General features: G+C 39.2%; 1 protein-coding gene across 1 annotated transcript in view; it reads left to right on the top strand.

Annotated features, from left to right (window-relative positions):
* The first annotated feature begins 18,329 nt into the window (after nt 1-18,329).
* LOC146608651 (FERM and PDZ domain-containing protein 4-like) overlaps nt 18,330-18,727 on the top strand; it is a 44,194-nt gene continuing 43,796 nt past the window's right edge. The window contains exon 1 of the mRNA XM_085347953.1: nt 18,330-18,403. Within this exon, the coding sequence (XP_085204079.1) occupies nt 18,330-18,403 (74 nt within the window). The remainder of the gene's footprint in view (nt 18,404-18,727) is intronic.

An 18,727-nucleotide genomic window follows, 5' to 3' on the forward strand; every position in this document is an offset into this window, starting at 1 on the left:
GGATGACAAACCCATTTTACAGCATGGGCCACATACAGCCCACTTTGATCTTAAGTGGGCTGAACGACCAGCAGAACTCCACCTTCCTTGTTTATTCATCATCAACTACTTTGGTATAGTATTAATGACAATGAGTGAGGTCTTTATCAGCAGGAAAAGCTGCAAAACTTGTGAAAATATAGTTAAAAGTCTAAAAATTCTATGCCCTCCTTCACATTTTCGAAAACTGTCCAGTGGGCCAGACTTTGCCAGGTCATTTAAGGACCTTACGTTTGATACTCATATCTAGGACGATGCTAGTAAGGCATCCTCCTAGATATGAGTAACTAAAAAGTGCACATGGGGTGTTCACCCACCATATGCTTTCCATCTTAACTCCCTCACTGGGATCTTGAGCTTTCATCAGTGATCTCCTCATGTCTTATAACTGGACACTCCCTTGTAGAAATGTGACATTTCCACAAACTGACGCTTGCCAAATGCTGTAAAATGACATTTGGCAGTGCAGTTAAAGGCAGTCCCTGAGCAGAGATCTGTGTATAAATGCGTGTTTTTTATTGCAGTTAATCTTTACACAGGGAGAGGACGGGGCGTCCTCGCTTTGACTAAAGCTGCAAAGACGCAGAAAAGATAAAGAATGAGCAAACAAATAGCCGTGAAGCCCTTAAAAAGAGTTTACCCAATGTGGCATTTGTCGAGGCTGCTGTCACGCTGTCTGAGGTGATACCCGTGGCCTGCTTTCCAGCACAAGCTTCATTGTTAAATGAGGCTGCAGTGCCCCGAGGTTTCACCGGGCCGGACAGCTGTGATTGATGCAGCTGACTGTGTACATATTGACATAACCCTGACATCTCTGTCTGCTTATACAACGCGTATGTGCATCGACTTGAACGGCGAGCATTCACATTCTGTAGGCGCCGTGGAATAAGACGGGAGCTGTCCCTGGTCCTGAAGTTGTCTGAGTGGCAAGCCTGAATAGGAGCAGCTCCCCCGCCTGCCTGCTTTGATGTCTTTGTTTGGAGTAGCATTTTTTTATGGCGAGCTATTAATTGATTCCATCATCACAGGCTGTTGGCATGTTTCCACATCAGTGAGACTAATGAGGGTTTGTAACGAGCCCGGTTTCATCTCCGAAGGACAGAATGATGCGAATCAAACTGATAACTGCAAGTAAAGTTCAGCATTTATTATGATCGGCGGGGACAATTTGTTTGCAGAGGGATGGCTTTATTGTGTACGGTGGCCCCTAGAGACAAAGCACGTACAAACTCCAAAACACTTACAAAATCCAAAACACGTGCAAAATCCAAAACACATGCAAGCTCCAAAACACATACAAAATAAAAAACACATGCAAAAGACAAAACACGTACAAAATACAAAAAACATGCAAAATCCAAAACACGTACAAAATACAAAACACGTGCAAACTCCAAAGCACTTACAAAATACAAAGCACGTGCAAACTCCAAAACACTTACAAAATAAAAAACACATGCAAAAGACAAAACACGTACAAAATACAAAACACATGCAAACTCCAAAGCACTTACAAAATCCAAAACACGTGCAAACTCCAAAACAGGTACAAAATTGAAAACACATGCAAACTCCAAAACACGTACAAAATACAAAACACATGCAAAATACAAAACACGTACAAAATACAAAACACGTGCAAAATACAAAACACGTACAAAATACAAAACGCGTGCAAAATACAAAACACGTACAAAATACAAAACACGTGCAAACTCCAAAGCACTTACAAAATCCAAAACACGTGCAAACTCCAAAACACTTACAAAATAAAAAACACATGCAAAATACAAAACACATGCAAAATACAAAACACGTGCAAAATACAAAACACATGCAAAATACAAAACACGTACAAAATACAAAACACGTGCAAAATCCAAAACACGTGCAAAATACAAAACACGTGCAAACCCCAAAACACGCGCAAACTCCAAAACACATGCAAAATCCAAAACACAACGGAAGTGCTCCAGGACGCTAGGGGCAGTGTTGAGCTTTTGTTACCTAGTAACTACACAAGCCAGGAAGTACCAATGACCGGATTTGGGGTCTGCAGCCTTAAAGGCCGCATTTTAAGGCCGATTATGTCACAGCGACACGACAAAGACTGTCCCAATTCAAAGGCTGCTCGAAATGCGGCCCTCAAATGCGTCCTTAATTTCCCTGAATTTTAAGGATGGGTCTGTGTAGCCTTCATGGCCCAACATATCCCAGACTTCATAGCGCGGCGGTGGTTTGGATAATTTTGCCGAAAAAAAAACGGCGGAAGCGGAGCGGACAAAGAGTAAACTTCCAGAAGTAAGTACTGAATATTATGTCACTTATTTATGTGCAAATGTTTTTATAATGAAGAACATTAAAACATTACTGTTGGCAACATGTCGGGAAAGTTATGTGACATTAGCGACGTTTGTACTAACTTGGTTTTAAAGCCTTCACTTCAAAATATTCGCCGTTCAATAGCTGACTTTAATCTTACAGAGAATGTGATGATTTTATGCGTAATTAAAGTCAGTCATGTCAGTCAGCTGACGGTTCACTCCTTAAGCTGAAAGAAAGATGCTTTAATCACAGGAGTCACACATGTGTCCACTGTACCATCTGGGAACTCTTCTTGTTTAGCACTCGTAATGACACAAACACTAAATCCTCCTTCTCTGGTGCTGTTTTGTAGCAGTGTGTACACCTGAGACTGTCACCTGTCTGTCTGTCCTGCACTCTCTCTCTGTTTCTTTCTCTCTGATTGTGGAATAAAAGTATGAACATGTATTTATAAGTCACACTTGTGTTTGAATCCTGCAGCTTATCACACATTTGATTTCTATGTGTGACACCTGCAAGTGTCCAGAGTGAGAACAGACTGAGGGACCCACTGCATTACATCATCTGTGAGGCTTTGCACCCCTGATGATCCACCAGGACAATCTCAGCAGTATGTGAGGAAGAGGAGGAGGAAGAGCCAGCAGCAGCTGACAGATGGAGAGAATAGACAGACTGTTCCCTGTTTGTGAAGGACTGCTAGAAAAGTTTAAAATAACTAATTGTCTGTCCTGAATCAGTCTTATTAGGTAATGTTCAAATAATTTTATCATTCCAGTGTTTCCAGTGTGGGAGAAAGTACTCAGGGCCTTCAAGTTACGCACTATGAAAGGCAGCAACAAGTTTAATGTTCAGAAACCTAAAGTCTGTATCAGCAGCAGAATGGAACTAAAAATAAATGCTTGTTTCAGCTCTATGAAGCTTTGAGTATTTTGGATCAGTAGCACTGCTGTGTTTGTTGCATCATATTGCTGTAATTGTTTATATGCTTTATATATTCTGAGGTAAGTTGATCTATAGTGTTACATCATATTCTATAAGGATGTTATGTGTTTGTATACTTTCTGCCCAGTTTGACCCATTTAGCAGACGTCAGCCTGTTTAAAGCTCTGATATCTATTCTGTATGACTTAAAGCAGTTATGACATGGTCTGATTTTCTCACCCAATAAAGGAATATTTAATACATCAGTCTACTCTTCATTTTATCAGAAACATGTATATACTATTATATATTGTACATATATTTATTAGTTTCAGATGTAGCCATTCTTGTATTTTGCTTGTTTACATTATTGTATTTTGCACAACTCTGTTGCTTGTGAAGCTCGCACACAAGAATTTCACTCACATGTGCTGTACCAATGTACCTGCACATGTGATGTGACAATAAAAGTGATTTGATTTGAAACAGCTCACAGCTTGTACATTTTCTTTTTACACATGTATGTAAGCATTTGAGCCAAATTTAGTAATGCCAACATACTGAAGGAACAACATTTGTCTCTTATATATGATACACCTATATATGCACTGTCAATATACATTTTGAACCAGCTGCAGATGTCAGAGTAACAACTGACTGACCCCCACATAAAGTGCGTTACAGTAGTCCACAGGGGAAGAAATAAAAGCATGGATCACGGTTTCAAAGTGCTGCCTAGAAAGAAACGATTTCACTCTTGCCAGTCGCCTTAAATGATAAAAATGGACTGGTCCAACTTAAAACCAAGGGCAGTAACAACAGGTTTAAAATAAACCTCCAGGGGTTCCAAATGAAAAGAAGAGGACTCACAGGGGCCACTGGGTCCAAACACCAACAAATCTGTTTTCTTTTCATTCAAATTTAAAAAGTTTAGAGCCAACCAAGCTTTAATGTCATCTAGGCATGTCAAGAGAGGTTTTATTCAGATGCCATCCTTCGGCTTCAGTGGCAAATAAATTTGGCAGTCATTCCTATATACTTGTCTTTGAGTGAAGATTTAAGGTGGTAAGACATGTAAATAACTGCAACTTGAATCTGTACTGAAGCTCAGTATTTGACAAAGAGTTCATGTTCACTGCTGTAATACCTAATAATGACTAATATAATAACCATAATATTGTCCATATTATATTTACATTACCAAAGTGATATGACTTTAGTCTCATGAACAACATTAGCTAATTGTTATTTACTAGCTAATCTTAAATGACTGTTCAGTACAGAAATGAAGCCCAAAAATCATGTTTTACTGTCCTGTGGTCTCAGCCTCAGATACTTATCAAATCACACAAAGCTCTTGTAGAAACAAACAAACAAATGAAAAAAAATATGTTCTCCTTCATTTCTGTCAAAAAAAGTTGTATGACACGTTTCCAGCTGTTAGTATCATAGTTGCTAGGCAACCTGGGAAGCGCAACGGAGACTAGAGCCCATGTGTTTGCAACAAACTTGCCGTTTATTTTACAAATCGAGCTCAACACTGCCCCTAGCGTCCTGGAGCACTTCCGTTGTGATTTGGAGTTTGCATGTGTTTTGAATTTTGTACGTGTTTTGGATTTTGCACGTGTTTTGTATTTTGTACGTGTTTTGGATTTTGCATGTGTTTTGGATTTTGTATGTGTTTTGGATTTTGTACGTGTTTTGTATTTTGCATGTGTTTTGAATTTTGTACGTGTTTTGGATTTTGCACGTGTTTTGGATTTTGCATGTGTTTTGGATTTTGCATGTGTTTTGGATTTTGTATGTGTTTTGGAGTTTGCATGTGTTTTGAATTTTGTACGTGTTTTGGATTTTGTACGTGTTTTGGATTTTGCACGTGTTTTGGATTTTGTACGTGTTTTGGATTTTGCATGTGTTTTGGATTTTGTACGTGTTTTGAATTTTGTACGTGTTTTGGAGTTTGCACGTGTTTTGAATTTTGTACGTGTTTTGGATTTTGTATGTGTTTTGGAGTTTGCACGTGTTTTGAATTTTGTACGTGTTTTGGATTTTGCACCTGTTTTGGATTTTGTATGTGTTTTGGAGTTTGCATGTGTTTTGAATTTTGTACGTGTTTTGGATTTTGCACGTGTTTTGGAGTTTGCACGTGTTTTGAATTTTGTACGTGTTTTGAATTTTGTACGTGTTTTGGATTTTGTACGTGTTTTGGATTTTGCATGTGTTTTGGATTTTGTACGTGTTTTGGATTTTGTATGTGTTTTGAATTTTGTACATGTTTTGAATTTTGTACGTGTTTTGAATTTTGTACGTGTTTTGGAGTTTGCACGTGTTTTGGAGTTTGCACGTGTTTTGGATTTTGCACGTGTTTTGGATTTTGTACGTGTTTTGGATTTTGTATGTGTTTTGGAGCTTGTACGTGTCTTGGATTTTGTACGTGTTTTGGATTTTGCATGTGTTTTGGAGTTTGCATGTGTTTTGGATTTTGTATGTGTTGAGGAGTTTGTGCGTGCTATTTGGAATTTGTAAGTGTTTTGGAGTTTATACATGCTTTGTCTCTAGGGGCCACCGTAATTGTGCACCACTGCGGCACGGCATGGCACCCGAAATCCAATGGTCACCCGCAACCATAAAACAGCAGAAGAGCAGTGACTCACTGCTTCGGCAGTTAGTGCCGCTAGGCTACAGACCGAGCAGCTTGGTTGGCTGACGGGGAAATACAAATGATTGTATCTGGTCGTTTAGAGTCATGGCAGCCTGAGAGGACATGGTCAAAACGAAATAAATCACCTTATTGTTAGAGAAAAAAACATTTTGATAAATGGCTTTAACACCAGCCTCTTCCAGTCCACTGAAAATTGCTGCAGATTATTTTTCGGTGATTTATGTAGCTCTGGTGTTGTTGCTCACAAACAGCAAAACAGTCATATTATAGCTTATTTGTTTGTGTAACTGCAAATTGTGACAGCAGCTTCCTGTTCCAGACACTGGTATGAAAGGTAGTAGCAACCAACGTGTAAAGGTGACAGGTCTAGGCCAGGTTGGGCTGTTCTAAGCGAGATGCACAAAAACATGGTCAGGCTACAGTTTATCTGGGGATAGATGATAAGCATGATTGGGAGGTTGTGATGTTGGATGGTTGTAAAGTTGTTGGTTGGAAGGTAAGCAGGGATCATCTGGATGTATTAATTCATTAACCGTGGAGTTGATGAGTCAATAAAATACTTCTTCCTGCATTCATTGAATTTGCATATGTGTAACTTCTATGAGTTTCCAAAGCCTTTGCTGCAAATTAGCAACTTTGTGAAACTCTTGCAGTGTTTTGTGTGTCTGTGTGCTTTGTTTTTTTTTTATTTCTGTTATGCTTGTTTAAGCAAACTCTGAAAGATACTGGGGGAGCTTTCTGAATGGAGATTTAATATTCAACGGCTCACACAAAAAGAAGGCATTTGTGTGCGCACGTGTGTGGAAAATGCGCTGAGAGCCGAAGCATGTTGTGTTCAGATAGTAAAGCTGTATAAAGTGAGAGCACTTCTAGGGCAACTTTTAACAGCGTTCATCAATGTTTCATTTATGAACAGCGGGAAGACCGAATAAGTAGGAGAGATGAGGGGAAAGGCAGCAAATGGAATGAGAGAGGAGAGGGGGGTGAGGACGGCGCGGGAGGACATTCAGGAGCTGGAGTTATCTGGTTAGGACCCGAGACTGTGCAAACTCAGAGTTTTAATGAGTACAATCAGGAAGAGGGAGAAGCCATATTAGCAAGCCAATTAAGAAATTTCAAGTGACAGATCGATGCCAGATCAATGGACGCTCCTGTTTTACTGACAGTAGTGCAAATCCAGTTAATTTAGATGAGATGTTAACTTGACTGCAGTGTGCAAAGCGTGACTGCAGCTAACGATTATTTTGATAGTGGTCTAATCTGCCTAATTTTTCTTCGATTAGTCGATTGGTCAACTATTATTTCAATAACTCTCATCTCCGCTTCCTGTGGGCAAACTTCCTGTTCTAGGCTCCAGCCTGCCCACCTGTGAATATCACCCTGTTACCTCATCCCACACCAAATGAAAATAATAACCCGGGAATTTGAAAATAAGCAAATGCATTTTTAACTTTATTCAATGGGACTGTCAGGATAAAAATGAAACAAGTCAAAATATTAGGTAATACGGTTCAGTTCATGAATCCAAGATTGCAGTGGACATGCTCTGGAGTGAGGCTTGCTCTTATTTTTTGGATGATGATCCCAGCAGCTGGTAGCCATGGTAAAGATGCTCTCTGTCATGACTTCAGCCCTTTGAGAGGTTCATGAGCAGGTCAAACTCATCTATACGCTCATTGTTAACACTAGTAAAACAGAACAAAACAAAATTAGAGAAGACTGTTACTAATCAACTACCTAATGTTAAGTGGCAGAGGTTTACTATTCAGAATAAACACTAATATTAATGCGAGGAAAAAAACACCTAGGAAGCAGTGTAGCTACTCCTCTTTAATGGTTGTAATGGACGTCACAGCTCCAGGGTGCCGGCATTTAAATACTCATGCACTGCAGTAGTGCTGTCGTGGAAGGAAAGCTTCGCCTTACACAGTCTGCATTTAACTTTGTTTGTTTTGTGAGGAATGCTTTTAACAGTTTTTCAAATCTTCATTTCCATATTTTTCCATTCTTCTGTTTTGCCGTTCTCGCTACACTCTGCTTCGTTAGTAGCAGAATGTAGCGAGAGTGCAGTCTTGGTAGACCATATAGGCATTGCTGCCAACATAACTTCCTGTAGTCTATTGCAGTTTACAAAAACACATTTACGTGACGTGCCGACAATAAAATTCCACATCGACGAATGCGGAATTTTATGAGATGATGTGTTTGCAGCCCTCGTGCAAACACATCATCTTTGATGAGACTGGCAGCTCTCACCAGACTTACACTGTATATTGTGCAATAGCATCTTAGATCAGGAGGTTAATTTTTCTGCTTTGCACTAAAGGTAGATATGATATAATGCAACGAACGAGGGTACAGCTATCGGGGATAAAATGTTACCTGTGGTTCCTCAAATGGCCACTTGAGGCTGCCTTCAAAAGCCACTCAATCCTCATATGCTCCTATGTTGAAATACACATTTTCTAAATTCAAGTTACATGGTTACTGCCTGATTGTCATCTCTGTAGCTATTTCATCTGTTTAGAACAAAAGTATGGGGGGTGAATTTCATGACAACTACCTCATTTAGATGGTTTAAGGCTTAAAAGTAGACCTAACTAATGGAACAACAAGTGGGAGCAGAAACAGGGAGTGATTACTCACAGCTAATTCAAATCACTGACCTGGACCTTTTTCTGTGTTTATGCCTGCTAATTCTACAAACAGACCATCCAAGAAGTGAGAGAAATTCTACCATTTTATTAGTATAGTATGTTGCTTAGTACTAATTAGCAGGTATCTATGTCTCTGAGATGTAATCATACACTATTGATTCACCGTACTAACCTAGCTTGCTAACGTTAACTGATAACTTGGCACGCCACCGTCTTATCCAAATATGGTCAGTTCTGGCTGTGTGCTCTTCTGACATGTTATACATTTAGAGATGCTCTTCTGCATACACTGGTTGTGATGAGTGTTTGTTTGAGTTGCTGTTCCATTAACAGTTGAACAGTTTGATTAATGCTGATTGACATTAAAAACAGACAGATCAACCAAAACGAGCACCGATACACAGCTTATACAGTGGCTTGCAAAAGTATTCGGCCCCCTTGAACTTTTCCACATTTTGTCACATTACAGCCACAAACATGAATCAGTTTTATTGGAATTCCACATGAAATACCAACACAAAGTGGTGTACAGAAGTGGAACGAAAATCATACATGATTCCAAACATTTTTTACAAATAAATAACTGAAAAGTGGTGTGTGTGTAATTATTCAGCCCCCTGAGTCAATACTTTGTAGAACCACCTTTTGCTGCAATTACAGCTGCCAGTCTTTTAGGGTCTGTCTCTACCAGCTTTGCACATCTAGCGACTGAAATTCTTGCCCATTCTTCTTTGCAAAACAGCTCCAGCTCAGTCAGATTAGATGGACAGCGTTTGTGAACAGCAGTTTTCAGATCTTGCCACAGATCCTCGATTGGATTTAGATCTGGACTTTGACTGGGCCATTCTAACACATGGATATGTTTTGTTTTAAACCATCCCATTGTTGCCCTGGCTTTATGTTTAGGGTCGTTGTCCTGCTGGAAGGTGAACCTCCGCCCCAGTCTCAAGTCTTTTGCAGACTTGAAGAGGTTTTCTTCCAAGATTGCCCTGTATTTAGCTCCATCCATCGTCCCATTAACTCTGACCAGCTTCCTGTCCCTGCTGAAGAGAAGCCCCCCCAGAGCATGATGCTGCCACCACCATATTTGACAGTGGGGATGGTGTGTTCAGAGTGATGAGCTGTAGAACTCTGCAGCTCGGCCAGAGTCACCATGGGCCTCTTGGCTGCATTTCTGATCAGCGCTCTCCTTGTTCGGCCTGTGAGTTTAGGTGGACGGCTTTGTCTTGGTAGGTTTACGGTTGTGCCATACTCCTTCCATTTCTGAATGATCGCTTGAACAGTGCTCCGTGGGATGTTCAAGGCTTGGGAAATCTTTTTGTAGCCTAAGCCTGCTTTAAATGTCTCAATAACTTTATCCCTGACCTGTCTGGTGTGTTCTTTGGACTTCATGATGTTGTTGCTCCCAATATTCTCTTAGACAACCTCTGAGGCCGTCACAGAGCAGCTGTATTTCTACTGATATTAGATTACACACAGGTGCACTCTATTTAGTCTATAACACTCATCAGGCAACGTCTATGGGCAACTGACTGCACTCAGACCAAAGGGGGCTGAATAATTATGCACACCCCACTTTGCAGTTATTTATTTGTAAAAGATGTTTGGAATCATGTATGATTTTTGTTCCACTTCTCACGTGTATACTTTTGCAAGCCACTGTATGTGAATACATATAGTAATGTAGCTGCGATGGTTAAAAGTTCCCTTTTGATAGACTACTGAGCCAAAGGATGATTTAGGATGATGATATTATGATACGTCTCTGTTTGCAATTTTTCTAAGTGATGCTGTCAAGCTCCAATTTCCCAGGCATCCATCACACAATCTGACACGCTCCAAAATTTATAGCACAACACGGCACAGATTGTGACCAAGATTTTATTACACGGTGCTTGCTTGCACAGTGTAAAACGCAACGAACCCACAAGCTGTTATCACAGTCTGTATGGGATTTAAGTCTGCTTCCCGCACTCCTCTTTATTTCTGAAACTTTAAACCAGAAGAAAGACAGCCAGCCTTCATCCCGTGCTTTTCTGCGGGACCTCTAAACCAGAGCCAGGGTGTTGTTAATGGAGCCTCCTGCTGAGTTAAAAGAAGGTGTTCTCGAAACATGCACACACCTTCAGGCTAATTGTGAAGCTTTTGCAAAGGAGCCTTTGCGTGTTTGGTAGTGTGAAATCACAGAAAGTAAAAATACATTCTCTTTGCATGCCATCTCAAGTCCATTCAGGTGAAATACCTACGACCAGATTTTTTCCTAAATCACTTTAATAATTCTGTCTATGAAAGATAGATTGTGACGAACAATTTTTATTGAAGACTCGACTGGCATGTTATAACGTGAGGGAACTGAAGATGAAGGGAACTCACAAAGCTCCTCCCAACCACTTGACCTACACATCCTTGTATTCTGAGATGCATCCTGCTTAGCTTGTAAAAGAAAGAAAACAAGTCTCCCACAGAAGTGTGCTTGATCTGAAATTACCCTAGTTGTTCTATAGAGTGTAAAGTGGTGGGAATTGGCAAGGCCACTCAAGATGGGGGAGGTGGATTTTACCCTACTGACTGCAGTAAGTATTGTTATAATGTAGGCTAAAGCATCTTGGGAGAGCTTTGCCTTTGTGCAGTTTCACTCAGTCTGCCTAAAGATCTTGAGGGGATTTGAAAATGTAATATCTCCCCTTGTGGTTGTGCGTGTTGTGTGTCTATAGTCTATTCAAAAAAGGGAGGTCAAACAAAATTATTTTCACTCCATGCAGTAATAAGTAGACAGGCCACTGGCAGAGACGGTCCTTCAAATGGCCTCATTCTTGAGGCTGGATCATTGAAATGTTACAGCATCTTGTTTGAATCATAATTCTGCTGATTCGAAGTCAGAGCTGAAACTGTGTGTCAGTAAAGGCCAATGCAGAAATGGCTCAGTGACTCAGACCCTTCTTTGTACCCCATTTTCCTTCAAAGAGTGTCACATAGAGACCGATAATGTCAGGGTTTAGTGGTTCAAAGCAGACATATAAGGTAAGAGCGAATAGCAGAGAACCCGCTTAGACACGGCACATAAGCATAACGTAATTGAGAATCGAAGAGGACAAAAAAGAAAAGAAAATAACAGTATGGCTGATCTCTGATCTTAAAGTAATGCCTTTAAATGTCTTACGATTCTGTGGACTTAGCTGGTCTTAGCTGTTTCTCTTCATATAATCCCAGACTGCCTTCAGGATGTTAAGATCAGAGCTGTGTGGGGGCCATACCATCTGTTGTAGAATTTCTTGTTCTTTTTGTCGCTGAAATGGTTTTTTATGACTGATTGTTTGGGGTTGCTGTCATGATGCTGGATGAATTTGATGCTGACCAGAGAGCTCTATCATAGCATTGCTTGATGGATAAGAATCAAAACCTTTGAAGCGTCTAAAACTTTGACACAATATTGAATGTCATAAATTTCTTAGACTAGCTCGACTCTAACCCCAAGCCTAAGCCTTCAGTTTCAGGTTACCACTATCACAGATTCCAATAGTCAATAATCATTCAAGCTATTTTCTAGTGATTTTTGATTTGCACGATATTATACGAACTCTTCAACAATCATACTGGAGAAAAAAAAGAAGCATTTTAATCCAATCTGATAGACTACTGTATATAAGGCATACGTGCTGTCTGACCCTTAAGGATTATTTTACTGGACAGTAACAGCCCAAATAATCGCTGCAGGACATAAGAAATGAAACATTTGTTGAGCACAGTGTTTGGGGCTGTGCGTTATTGCTGACTGGAGCATGTGGCCGAGGAGCAAAGTCCGTGCCAGCTGGCTCTACCGTTTTCCGTGGGGGTTTGACATATGATACAGCAAAAAGCAATCTGACCAACCGCAGTCTTTGTTACTTTGCAAGCACAGACATTTATTCACCATGTGTGCAAATATATACAGGTGTAATAAGGTCCCACAAACTGATACTGTGCCTTTGTATATGTACGAGGATATAGACTGAGTCTAATAAATCACTCTTTGTTCTTAGTGTTTAAAACAGGCTAATGTAAAGACTGAGAGGATCGATATCTTTAATGAGAGTCAATGAAAGACCGGCCATAACAAATCACTGGCAGCAGAGATTAACTACAGGAAGAAAGCAAGGGGATTCTAATGCACTCAAAAATACCACCATAATCATGTGTCGATTACTTAATGCCAAATTACAAACAACTAATTAAGAAATATTCTATGTAAAGTCCTTTTAAGTACAGAAGAGTGGGGGCACTTTTAATATTTTTTTAATTTTTTCGTAACTCACAGATGACGTGAACTATATTAGTCATTGATAAAAGTAACATATATATTTACTAACAGCACAAGTTATTAGAACAAAAATACAATGTTCATTTTAGCAAGAGTGTTAAAATTTAAACTGAATGATATATTAATATATATCAATATGTAGGCTGATGTTTTTAATACATAAAAAACACACTGTTTTATTTTCATTTTCAGTGTTATTTTAAATGTAAATGTATTCTTTTTTTTCTAATAGTAAAATATGTTATCAGTAGAGTAAAAGGTAGCTGTAATTCTATACAGTAGAACTCCTGCTAAATATGGCATTCATGTTATCTAGCTAGCAACACTTCATGTGTTATCATGGGTTGTTCATGTTAGTTTTTAACAGATTACCTTGAGATAAAACTGATGTAAGTTAAAACTCACAGTCATCTAAACGTTAGGCAGCAGATGAAAAATATTGTTTTCCTCTGTTAAAATCTGTAGGTTTTGTCTTTCTAGTGTGATTTTTTTTAACAGGCAACTAACTTTATAATTTGCCTTAAACTTTACTGATGTTATAAAATTCAGGAGCTTAATATGTAAAAAAAACAAAAAAAGTTGTTATTTTTAGCATCAAAAGTGGGTTAACCTTCTTGGTAAAATATTTATTTAAGATAAATTGGTTAAATTTGTCACCAAATATGATATTCATAATCTCCCACATGATGGATTTCAAAAACCTTTGTAGGTAACATTTTTCATTGGGTGTTGAAAAAGTCAAAACTTAAAACAAAAACAAAAAAGCTCATGGTTATCAGAAAAGCTAAATGCATTCAGACAGCTAATATTTGTTTCCATTTTGATGTAAATACAAAATTTAGAAAGTGATACATTTCTGAAGAGATTCTCAAATGGAATATCTAGAAAACAAGCTAATTGTAGCATTTAGCTCTAGCATAAAGGTGGTCCATTTATAAACATTTTACTCAGCCTAAAATGATTTAATCAATAAAATATTGTTACAGTTTAATACCGTTTTAATCCATGCTTAATGGTCTTATCGTGATAAAGTCTGAAAGTTATCTTTTCACTCAGTTGTGGCTAACACTCTTTCGCTAAATACAGTTTTTGCCTGTACACATTTTTGAAAGACTGAGAAAGACTTTGATGGAGTTTGTAAAACGACTTTGAGGAGTGGTGTGAATGACTGAGAGAAATCAATCCCTTGGATAAAGTTTTGGAGAGAAACGCGAGTTGATCAATTTAAAATAAAAGACACCTTTTTGAAGTCAATACACTGTCCTTTTCAGCAAAGGCAAACCTATGAACAAAGGACCCTGCTGTCTCTTTTGAATGCATATTGGATTGACCGCAGGTTGAAGTAAAACTCTTCAAAGGAGGAAACAGGAATGAGTGGGGGCTTGTGTACACAAACTAAGCTTTACCACTTCAATTAGACAGAGACATGGTGTGGTTTCCGGGGTAATTTTTATGTAAGTTTGTACGTTTCTCCACAGACGTTATTTAGTAAGAAATACCTTCCATTTTGGAAATATTAGGAATTATTGAGAGAAGCAATAAAGAAGCCTGAATCATATGTAGGGATAGAAAACATTTCAGTGCGGTTAATAATAAAAATGTTATTTTAAACATGCTGCTGTAACACTTGTGATGCCGAACAAAGTTACGAATGGTAATTTAGTGATTGAACATAGAATTAAAGGGTTATAATTTTCCATTTTGAAAAATTATTTTGACAGATTTTGATACAGAGCAGCAGAGATGGGCAGTAACGCGTTACTTGTAACGATTACTTTTTCGAGTAACGAGTAAAGTAAGGGATTACTATTGCAAAAACGGTAATTAGATTACCGTTACTTTCCCGTAGGAATGCTGCGTTACTGCGTTACTAAAACCGTGATTTTTTGCGAGAATGTCTCACGACAGTGACGTAAGCGAGTGCGCCGTTAGTGACAACAGCTGTGTGCAGACCAACAATGGATCACATATCGATTGTGGGAGAGAGTATGAGCGAGCGTTTAAAGCATGGAAGTACTGACCTTAGTTTGAGTTTGATTCCATAAAAAGTGACAAAAACATTAGCGTCCATCGTGCGTGGGAAGAAAACTTCTTTTTACAGCGAAAAAACCCCCTAAACTTCCAAGCAAGCACCGAGTGCGCAACGACGTAATGGGAAACTCACAGAGAAACTCGCGGATTCTTCAACTGACCATGGCACACCTGCACCAGGGTAAACCTCCGCCTACCGCAGTCCTGCTTTACAGGTGAAAATAGAGCAACAGGACCGCTGAGTCTTTGACTTTATTTATTTTCTGCTGTGTTTTACTTGCATCTATTTGAAAGAGTGAGTGTAAACACAAAAAATATTTTATTTTATGAGCTGGAATGTGTAGAAAATAGGTTTAAATGTTAAACTAATTTATTCAAGTCAGAGAATGGTGCATATAATTAAATTTTTGCTTGATTGCATAAAGTTAAAAGATTAAAACTGATAAAACAAGTTAAAAAAAGATACTTTTCTATTTGATTACATTTTGTATGATGGATTATGTAGAAAAAGTAGAATTGGGCTGAAAGATCTATCGCTTTATCACCTCGTCAGGTTGTAAATCGTGTTTTTAAAAAGTAACTAAGTAACTAAGTAATTAATTACTTTTGAAAATAAGTAATCAGTAAAGTAACGGGATTAATTTTTTGGGGAAGTAATCAGTAATTAGTTACTGATTACTTTTTTCAAGTAACTTGACCAACACTGCAGAGCAGTAATGGTCCAGGTGTTACCCAGGCTGGACTGAATAAGATTGCTGGCTTTATTTTCCATGTTAGAGTTTGGTTATAAACCTAAATGTCTACAAAACTGTCTGATATACAGTAACTATGAAGTTTTTTATATTATACAGATATATGGTCCTTAATTTCAGTAACTCTGGCTTTACCTTTCCCAGCAAGTTGACATTTTTCATCTTTGAAGGATCTGAAAGACTCATTTAGCAGCAGTTGACAGTACGTATAATCCCACTTGGACACCTCCTTAGTGATTGTTTTATTTTCATTTTTACCCCCAGGTTAATTGTAGGTGCTATGAACTGCTTGGTTAGCTATAAAACGGTTCATTTGGGTTAGAGTTTCCCTTTCGTGGCATTAAGAATATGTGTTAAAAAATACCCAAATTCCCAAGGGTCATTTATAACTGTCCATGTTGTCCATACGTACAAAGTTAGTTGTAAAGTAACAGCGTAAAATGTAAGTTACTGTAACAGTTACTGAAAAGGTGTCACTAGTGTTGACAAAATTTCAATATTAGGAGGAGTAGAAGGGACAAAAGCTATCCAAACCCACCTAACCCTGTATAAAAAAGCAATTGTCCCCTTTGTGATTGTGGCGTGGGTGTGGTCTCTGGCCAGCTGCAGAAGAGGGGTGATGCAGTGAGCTCCCAGGGCGGCGCAGGGGCGGGGTGAACAGGTGTGCTGGGGACCTGTCACTGATTGTCTCTCTCTATATGTTGGCAGTGACAGTCGGAGAGAAGAGCGGACGTGACAGCAGTGGGAGAGAGCGGGAGTGTCTGTGTCCCGATGCAAAACCACAGTATTGAATAAAAGTTCTGCTGTCGCCATATTCGCCCGGCTTATGTTTCTTGGGTCCGACGTTACAGTGATTAATCAAATTTTTTGGGGAAGCAAAGTTCAGTTTCACCAGCTACACTCAGGCCCTGTTGAATGAAAGAGAAATAAGCTAAAGGATCTCAAAAAGCAACACATCAAGCGACTATCTAAAGAAACAGCTGAGAAACAAAGTCACTGACATCGATCAGTCTGGAAAGGTTTATGAAAAGTAAACAAACAATAAAATAAAGGTTTTGGAGTGGACTATCAAATTACAGACTTAAATCTGAATGAGACGCTTTAGCATGACTTCAAACAGGCTGTTCATGATTTTTAAAAAAGAATAAGCTCCAGTGTGGTTGAATTAAAACAATACTTTAAAGAAAAGGGAGCCAAAATTCCTCCACGGTGATGTAAAAGACTCATTGCCAGTTAGAGCAAACACCTGATTGCAGTTCCTCCTGCCAAAGCGCGGCATAACCAGTTATTACGTTTAGAGAGCAATTACTTTTTCACACAGGCCTGGATAGGCTTGGATTAAATGAATGAAATCAGCAGTAAGAAACTGCATTTTGTATCTACTCAGGTTATCTTTGACAAATATTAAAAATATGTTTGATATGACATATCAAAACTACAAGGAATAAGAAATGGGGCAAGTACTCATTCACAGTATGTATGTTTGACATGTTTAATACAACAGGACAGATAATACAGAAATGATACTAGTGGGGTTTTTTTGTTTGTTTTTTTACACATATCACTTTTTGTAAAGCTAATGCTGCTTTTGAGCCATTAAAACTCCTCATGCACCCCCTTAAGTCTTGGCTGTACTTTGGCCACTGTGTATTACCAGAGGTTTGACACTAAGTAATCAAATTACAATTGCTAAATCATTATCTTTTGAGGGGTTGCATGCTAGCATTGTCATTCTAAGCACATTTAACTTCTTATGCTAACACTAGCATTTATTTTATAACTCGCTCATCTTTTTAGTTTTATTGTACGACATTCCTGTCTACTTAGGGAAAGTTCTTGGTTTTTTTTCCCCTTTTCTGCAAAAAGACCAAAAGTGGCAAGTAAAGCAGCGATGGCGTCCAGGTGAACTTTCAGTTTCCTCTTCCTGCTTCCTGCCGTGTGACTCCAGCTCTCAGCTGGAGCGGCGTTTCCATACACGCGGTGCTGGTCTCCCAAAATCCTCTTACTTCCCCCCTCCACACACACACACACACACACATCCTCACATAGTTATATACAGCTGAACACGCTCACACACAGAAACACTCATGCTCACACTCGCAGACACACACAGCGTGGATTTGTTTTCTCTGTGATGAGAGGGATTATGGGATAAAGGAGATGAGGCCACAGCAGTTTAGTTCAGGTTGGACCAAAGCTGCTCTCAGCAGCAGCAGCAGCAGCACAAAGACAAATAGATGAATGTCTGGCTGCACACTGGAGATCTGCACAGCCGTTAACGCCATGGCCAGTGTGTCTTCTGGGTGCAAGAGCTTCTGATTGGGATTCTAAAGTGGAGAGTGGATATGTTTTTCTTCCAGATGACTGAAGATCAGCAGAAACAGAAGCATCTAAGCGTAATCCGTGGAAGGAAACCGAATAGAGAGGAGTGGAACTCAAAAGCCGGAAAGTGTTGAAATGGATCTGTTGCTTCTAAGGATAACTCCAAAATCAGCTGTTCATCTTTTTAAGCTCTGCAAAATGCGAAATATTTGTCGGGAGACAGCTGAAACATCCCTTTTAGACTTTATTTAAGGCCAGCATACACTTTGAGTCAAAGGACAGTTTTCTGTTTCATATACAGCACGCTATGATATGACTGACTGATGTATTCAACCCATCAAGAGCACAATATGGGAATGGATTGGCTGGATTCGTACGGCGATGATGTCCTCATCTAGTATGCAATTTCACCTGCTTTAAAAATGTGTGTCAGATAGTGACTGAACAGCTTGCCTCAGTCACTTTTGAGAAAAGCAAGAGCGGGAACATTAAATGTGCAGAAAGCACTGGAGAATCAGCTGTTCGATCAAATACAAGTCTGCATTTTGCCACTGAAATGCCGCTAAGACTAATTCTTACCGTAGCTATGCTCCGGCAGGCATAAACTTCTCCTGGTTTGCGGCAGAGGGAGTAGTCTAAACAAAACAAATCAAACAGTAAAGATGAGCACATGCAGATGCTGCACATTATTTCCGTGGAGAGTTAGGGGATGGGTGCTTAA

This window comes from Diplotaxodon limnothrissa, linkage group LG23 (genome assembly GCF_057381915.1).
Source record: "Diplotaxodon limnothrissa isolate DT_005_m linkage group LG23, D_limnothrissa_male_GT1.1, whole genome shotgun sequence".
Taxonomy (NCBI): Eukaryota; Metazoa; Chordata; class Actinopteri; order Cichliformes; family Cichlidae; genus Diplotaxodon; species Diplotaxodon limnothrissa.